Raw genomic sequence first — 7,589 nt, 5'->3', positions numbered from 1 at the left:
AAAAAAAAAAAAAAAAAATCCATCGACCGTTTACTACAAGATTTATAAGTGGATCACAGTTGGGGCATTTAGCTAGTTAAACGTGTATTTGATTTATTTGTGTCATATGTTTAACAAATAAATTGAGATAAATAAAAACGAAGCTGACCGGCCGTGACCTTAACAACGAGTGGGCGTGGCCGTGCGCGTGGTTTTGAATGCGGTGAAAGAGGACTACGGCAGTTTGACTGACGCTTTAGTTACAATTACAGGTAATGTAAACGAGGAAACATCTTAATCTGTCGTGACATTCGAGCTCACATTGAATATATATTTTCAGTTAGTTTGTAAAAAGGTAATTTGTGGGCCAAAATAAACTTTATTTTTACGGCTAACTGCAAACAACTGTTAGCCGTTAGCCAGCGCCCACATTGTTCGACGGTAAACGTCCGTTGATGAACACCGTCCTTTCTTTGTGACTTTGTGACTGAGGAAAGTTTAATAATGGATGTCCAACGTTACGACAACTTGATGTGACATTGAAAGTCGATGTACAACAATTTCCCCCAGTGGTTTAAGACACAATGTGTGCCTAAATCTACATTTTTACAGCAAACCTCGAAGACCAACTCTGCAGTCTTTAGCTACATGCTACAGTCCGCGTGTTAAATCAGGTTAATAATAGCTTGCATTGTGCCATAAAATGCTGCTTTCTATATGCGTTTAACTTAAATTAACATTGTTCAGCTCTCATTTTTATGTACTGACACACAAACACCCCCCCATGTGCGTCATGTTGCCTTTGTGTCTTGGTTTTACTTAATAAATGTAAGTTAATATTAGCTCTAATAGGCTTGACAATGCGTATGGCCATGACTGTAATACAACAGACACAATGCTTTGAAAACACTACAATGGATAAAAGCTACAGCACAAACAGCCTTTTCACCCAGTTAGAGAGTTACTGCCACAGATGTTTCCTGTGCATTTCTAACCCCACTGATTTGTATTTGTGTCTCTTTTTCAGTGTATATTTTCCAAGATGTCAGACAGCGAGTCCATAAAAAAGATGTTACGGTCTGTGCTGCAGTCCAGTAAGACCGGCGTGTCCGTGAACAGCCTCCAGTCAGAGTACCGGTCACTGTGTGGAGAAAACATCCCGCTGAAGAAGCTGGGCTACTCAAAACTGGAGGACTACCTCAAGAGCATCCCCTCTGTGGTCCGCCTTGAGTATCGCATGGGTGAGGTGAGGGCTGTGTGTCTCACCTAGTTGTGAATAGACTTAATCTGACGCTGTGTAACATTGATTTATTCTTCTCCATCCGTACATGGTCAGCTAGCACCAGCACAGAGTTGAGAAACAAAACAGTTTGTACTTCATCCTCGTTTGAGTTTTACATGAAGTGTAACAATGAATCTGCTCTGTAGTTAAAATGCTTCGCTGCAGTGTGTCAGGAGACCGCTCACATTGCTGAGCTGGTAGCCAAGCAGAAGTGCTCCAAGAAATCTGGTCGCTCCCACGTTGTCAACTGCAGGATGAGATTCAAACCTTCCAACCCATACATGCTCAATGGTAGGAGACACTTGAACATTCAGCTTTGTTTCTTACATCAGGGCTCTATCTATCCAAAGGGCTTCATATTCAGAGCCAACACCTTTTAAACACTCATTCCCTGTATGCTACCTCCTTTTTGCACTCTAACCTGACCTCTTGTCCCCCTATTCCACATTTGAAGTGAGACCAAGGTCCTCTCTCCGCCAGCCCTCTGCTGCTGGTTCCTCTAACTGGCTGGCAAACCGCTCTCGGTCCTACGGCGGACACCGAGGCTTCAGTGCCGCAGGAGACTACAGGTGAACAAATGAGCATTAGTTGCACTTAGTCTTACCATTTACTTGTTGTCAGGTAACACGGCTTCTTTTTCACATACTACTTGTGGCGTTTCCCTTCTTTAACTAACATTTTCTGTCACTTGTGCTTTAAAGACTCTAATGGAATTTATTCTTCTGCCTCTGCAGGCAGTTGGACCACAGGTTGAGCTCCCTCACCCCTGTTGAGCACAGACAACCGGCTCCTCAACCAGCTGTAAAGCCATGTGTAATGCCTGTCAGGTGAACAAACACATAACCTGGTTCTTCTATATACAGCATTCATTTGGGGCAGTTATACAGTTTGAGTGTATGACTCATAACCACATACATATAAAAGTTAGTATGCTGACACCGCCTTTTAATATAATGTAATTATTATTTTAATGTGTTAATGTGAATATGTGGGTTTAATGAATGTCTGAAAACCAGCCCCACTAAACCAACCTGTTTTAGGAAGGAGAAGAGCTTCACAAACTGCCAGAAGCCAAGAGGTATGTGGGACCTTCTTGGAAATGAAGTCTTCCAATGATTAAATGATTTATAGGGGATTTTTTGTAGGAAAATATCAAATTGCTAGAATATATTCTAAATGTTATATCTTGTTTCATATTTCCAGGGTTTTCACCCTTTCAGAATTACTTCTGTTGATCAGCTAAAACAAATCTGTTAATATTGTGAATCGGCAACACAGAGTCGCTATCTGTGCGAAAAAATGCTTACAAAATACAGCTACACAATTCATTCATGGCCTAAAATAGGTCAATATTTAAATAATATTTAAATGAATCCAAAACAATTTAGATAATGTACTCGTGAACTGAATACCTGCGTATGGCGGACCCATGATCACACAGGGACTCACTATACAAGGGATCAAATTAATGCTTTATATAAAATTAAGTCTTTATTGGCCCCAATAATGATTTAGCAGATCAACTTAGTTGTTACATCATTGCGTCGCTGTTGCAAGAAGATATTTGAAGGGGTATAAAAGAGGCCGCTGAAACCTTTTGCACTTGTCCCCGGGGAAGTGACTTACTGTTTACTGATGTCAGCATTTGTTAACCTTTCCTCTTCCTCTAACACAAACATTTCACAGAGAAGCCTCCTGAACAAGTCCCCAGGACTGACCAATCAAAGGTACAGAAAAACATTGCATTGTATTTTGTGTTGCAAATCAAAGAGTAAATCCAAATTGAGTTGCATAGCCAGCTCTGTGTTTATGTACAACTAAGAAAGAAACAGGCTCTACTTGTTGCTTTTATATTTGGTCTCTTAAAAAGCAAAAGTTCACTAAATTCCTGTTTTAGACCAGCCCTCACAAAGTTTCTTCTTACGTGTTTCTTTTTATAAAATAAAATGTTCTGAAATAAAAAGAAGACTGTAAGAAGATAATTTATCAGTGCTCTCCTCTGTTTGCCACAACCCAATAATGTCACAGCAGTTGTTTTCCATGATCTATTTTAATTAGTTTGTTTTGTACTTATCTGTGTGTTCATTTTATTATTTTGAATTGGGATTTTAAAAAGAAATCTAATCTCAGTCAAAAAAGCAACAGGACATACTTGTAGTGATCAATCTTGTGGCATCTCCCCATGCAGTCTTGTCTGTATGACGTGGAACTGGTGCAGAGCAGATTCATTCAGCTCATGGAGAAATACTACAGTGGATTGTGGATGTCGAAACTGTCACAGGTCTACAGTGAAATGTTCAATCAGAAGCTCCACCCTCAGGCGCTCGTAGATCTGGAAAAGTGGACACACATCTGTATGGTGAGTCAGTCATTTTTATTTGTACATGTGCGACCAAAATCTCATATCCTGACCAATAAATAGTTTATACGTATATAAAATGACCTCATACAAAGGCCTATTTCTTATCGCATTATGAATGAACTGTTGATCGTTTCTCATTTAACAACCAGCCTCCTCCAAAAGGCTCAACTGCCTTTGTAAAAAATAAATCACTTATGAAAAATCGAAAATGCGAGTTATGTCTTTTAGGTGAATTTATAAAACACAGTGCTGGAGAGAAACATAGAGGGGCGGGGCAAGCCACTGTGTGAGGAGTGGAGCAGAGTGTTTGTGTGTGTATGGGGAGAGAGAGAAAGCAAGGCGAGCAGATTAAAGTAGCTTGTGAGTAAACACTGGTGAAACACTGCTTTGCATTGCATTCCTGCTTCATCAACGTCTTCAGAGCGCATATTAGAGTGATTTGGGACACAACAAAATTAATGATAAAACATCATCTAAAAACAATAGGTGTTCCCTTCTCCTTTGTCGCACACGCCCCCGCGGCCGGCCACTCCCGCGTTCGCTAATTTCACTTAACAAGTACATGGGAACGCCTTAACCTTTCATATTCTACAGCTGCTACTATTTGATTTTCACCTTTTACACGAAGACACTGATCGAACATTATTTCACTTTTAACAACACTGCTTACCAACTACCAATCTCGAGGGTTCGCTCGACGGTTTTCTTTTTAATCCCGGCCTCGCTCTTCAACCCTCTTATAGGGTTACGATCTCTTTCCTTCTGTCTCTGGCTCATCTGGCCTTCACAGGTGGAGAATTCTCCCAGCAGGTGCCGAGCGGACCGCCTCATCTACCCTCCTCTGCCTCCTAAGTCTTCTATTGTCCCGAGACTTAGCACCACACCTCCAACGTCACCCACTGACTCAAGCACCATCACCACACCCATTTCTTCACGTCCCTCGACACCCGAACAACCTTCCAGTCCCCTCCTTCACTCCCCTGTTCCTAAACCTAGAGAGTCCCCCCAAAACCCTTTGGCTAAGCCTACCTTCATTTTTCCTCCTCAACATGTATCTGCCTCTTCGGTTACGTTGCGCAGCCCTGCCCGCAACCCAGCTCTCGCTCCCAGATTGCCCCCTTGTATCAATCTTGCAGTAAATGCCAATGGTGGATGTAAAGATCGTCAGAACTTACCTGTAACTACCCTCAACCACAAACAAAACACTCATTCATCAGCCCATACCCGGACTTGCCCTGCATCAACCAACGCTCCTCCATTGGCTTCCTCTCTCCAACCTGGCCCTGACATTTTACCCCTTTTGAAGGTGACCTTCTCCCCCACCTCCGATTCTGCCCCTCGTCCTACCTCAAAATCTCCTGCTGTTGTGTCAGCCGAAGCGCGTCAGAGAATAAAGGAGCTTCTGTCTAAGTACAGTCACGGTCTGTGGGCCCATGCTTTGCCCAAACTCTTCATGGACACATACAAAATGTCATTCCCCGAACATATCATGGACAACTTGTCTCTCTTGCTGGACATATGCACCGTGGAGTACCCCATACCACATGACAAGAAGAAGGTAAGTGAATGGGATTGCACAGCATGTACCAGAGTTTACACAATGTACAAGTTAGGTTAGTCTTAATGAGTAGTGTAAAGTTACACACCTATTGCTCAGACCAGTGATAAATTGGAATGATTGGTTTGGAGAAATTGGAGTGTTTCCAACAGTTGTGATACTGATTTTGTCTCTGTCACCTTTAATACCGCAGGGAGCTCAGGGACATCTTTCCTGTTTACCCGTTTACCTTCAAATATTTGTATTTATTAATGTGTTTGTCATTTATGCACTTTCCTGTGTGTCAGGCCATCCTGTATAACTCCTTCAAAGTTGACATGGAAGACACAGACGACCAGAAAAGCCAGAAATGCAGAAGCCCTCCCCTTCCCTCTGGTCTGGAGGTCCTGGGATCTGTGGAGCCTACCTATCTGGTTCTTCCCTCAGAGCAGTACCCCTCTGTGCTGATTACTGATGCCAAGAGCAGCAATGCTGTTACTGTGAGGTGAGCTAAAAACAACTTGTAACATGGTACACAGTGATTCAAACTTTAAAAACTAAGTTAAAACTTTGTGAGGAATTGTTCATCGCAAAGTATTAGTGAGTGTGCTGTTATGTACCAGGTTACTGTTTTTGAACACTTCCATGGACAGATTGAGAGAAGCTGAAAAAACATTTGTGTGTCTGTTCAGGTATGTAGGTGAGAACTACTCCAATGCTCAGGAGGCCATGGAGGACACCATGCACTCCTTCTACAGCCAAAGCTCCACCCACCGTCCTCTGTCTAACCCTGTTGTTGGTCAGCTCGTAGCAGTCAAGGGGGAGGATGGAGACGACCTGGCCAGAGCTCAGGTCATGGAGGTTATGGCCCCTAACAAGGTCAAGGTAACTCATTTAGTTTGTAGTAAACGGTAGTGTTTTTACTTTAAAAAACATAGTTTTGTTAATCAGCATCAAAAAGTGTAAATACATTCACTGTAACACAAATTCCAAGTGGTGTGAATGCCGTTTCAGAGCTTCATGATGGATTTGGTTCAGAACTGTAGACTTTGGGGGATTCTGCCCTTGAACAGGGACACCGCTCAGTTTATCGGAGGAACACATTTGGTTGCTACAGAACTGGTCAGTGTTTTTGCAGCAGCAGAGCTTTTGTCGGTCTGTTTGCCAGGTATACTATGTGGACTACGGCTTCTCTGTGGAAACCAGTGGGACTAATCTGCTGGAGCTACACCAGGACTTCCTCTCTCTGCCATTCCAGGCTACAAACGTTCGACTTGCAGGTACAGAGAAGATTAGGAAATGACTTTAGGACTCGTACTTACGTAACTAATGTAGGTGAAAAATGTTTACATTAGCTAATGAATGTACAACATACTGTAGGTCCGAGGTCACTAATAGCCCTGCTTCTCTCGTCCTCCCTCTCCCTCTTCCTCCCTTCCTTCTCCCAGGTCTAGATGCATTCAGCTCCCATCCCCTGGTGCTGTCCTCCTTGGACAAGTTGGCAGTGGGAAAAATCCTGCTAATGGAGACATTAGAGCCGTGTCAAAAGAATGAGATTCCGGAGGCAGTGCTGTACGACACTTCGCAGGATGACGACGTCAACATCAACTCCACCTGCCTGAAGGCTCTGCAGGACAACACCATGAACAACCCTCTGACTGTAAGGATGCATGTATAAAGCCAAGCAGCAAATGAGCAGTTTCATATGGTTTAGCAGGATTTATTCAGTTGGAATTAAAATCAGCAGCTTGTCAACCATGATTGTGAGGTCCTCAATGTTATCAGTCCCCCATCTATTATCTAACATGAATCTGTCTGTTGCCTGTAGGTAAATGCAACCTATCAGGAGGTGTGTGTCACAAATGTGTGTGCAGATGGTATCATCTACTGTCAGCTGCCCTCCAGAGGGACCGCAAGACTCAGCAAGTTACTGAAAGAAACAGAGGCCTTCTTCACGTCCCAGGTACACAAAACTTCAGACTTGTATAAAAACATTTGCCTCAACACTTAACAGTGTCGGACATTTTAAGTTTTACAGTTATAGTATAGTATAGTAGGAGTATATAGAATACTATTATAGTTTTTAGGTGTCTGTTCAGTGTGCTGCTTGATGCAGAGAGAGGCTGTTTAACTTCATGACTTTACAAAGCAATAGTTCATAGTGCATTATAAAAACAAACTGCAAGTTAAGATCTACACATTGTTTTTGTTAAGAGTCGAGCTTGTGGCGATGGAGCCAGGCAAATAGGGTTAAACAGTCATTCAGATGCGAAGTGATAAAAGTGACTTGGATTACTTTATCCAAATATTTAGAGCAAGAGGAAAACTCACTGTATCACAAACACAATACTGTTGCCACACATCTCTGAAACCTTTCGAGCATGTTCCAGCCGATGCCACATAGGCGTTTTGCCTTTAAAAGCTGATGA

The 7,589-nt window shown here is 42.5% G+C and overlaps 1 protein-coding gene across 1 annotated transcript in view; it reads left to right on the top strand.

Annotated features, from left to right (window-relative positions):
• The first annotated feature begins 68 nt into the window (after window positions 1-68).
• The window catches only part of tdrd7a (tudor domain containing 7 a), an 11,619-nt gene continuing 4,098 nt past the window's right edge, over window positions 69-7,589 (top strand). The window contains exons 1-14 of the mRNA XM_035659382.1: window positions 69-251; window positions 1,007-1,225; window positions 1,408-1,552; window positions 1,716-1,830; window positions 1,996-2,088; window positions 2,302-2,339; window positions 2,948-2,988; window positions 3,450-3,620; window positions 4,414-5,181; window positions 5,469-5,665; window positions 5,853-6,045; window positions 6,329-6,440; window positions 6,609-6,820; window positions 6,989-7,123. Of these exons, the coding sequence (XP_035515275.1) occupies window positions 1,022-1,225; window positions 1,408-1,552; window positions 1,716-1,830; window positions 1,996-2,088; window positions 2,302-2,339; window positions 2,948-2,988; window positions 3,450-3,620; window positions 4,414-5,181; window positions 5,469-5,665; window positions 5,853-6,045; window positions 6,329-6,440; window positions 6,609-6,820; window positions 6,989-7,123 (2,424 nt within the window). The 5' untranslated portion in view covers window positions 69-251; window positions 1,007-1,021. The remainder of the gene's footprint in view (window positions 252-1,006; window positions 1,226-1,407; window positions 1,553-1,715; window positions 1,831-1,995; window positions 2,089-2,301; window positions 2,340-2,947; window positions 2,989-3,449; window positions 3,621-4,413; window positions 5,182-5,468; window positions 5,666-5,852; window positions 6,046-6,328; window positions 6,441-6,608; window positions 6,821-6,988; window positions 7,124-7,589) is intronic.

The sequence above is a fragment of the Morone saxatilis genome, unplaced genomic scaffold (genome assembly GCF_004916995.1).
Source record: "Morone saxatilis isolate NCDOM2014 unplaced genomic scaffold, NCSU_SB_2.0 Contig17, whole genome shotgun sequence".
In the NCBI taxonomy this organism is placed as follows: domain Eukaryota; kingdom Metazoa; phylum Chordata; class Actinopteri; family Moronidae; genus Morone; species Morone saxatilis.
This window is presented reverse-complemented; position numbering and strand designations above follow the sequence as displayed.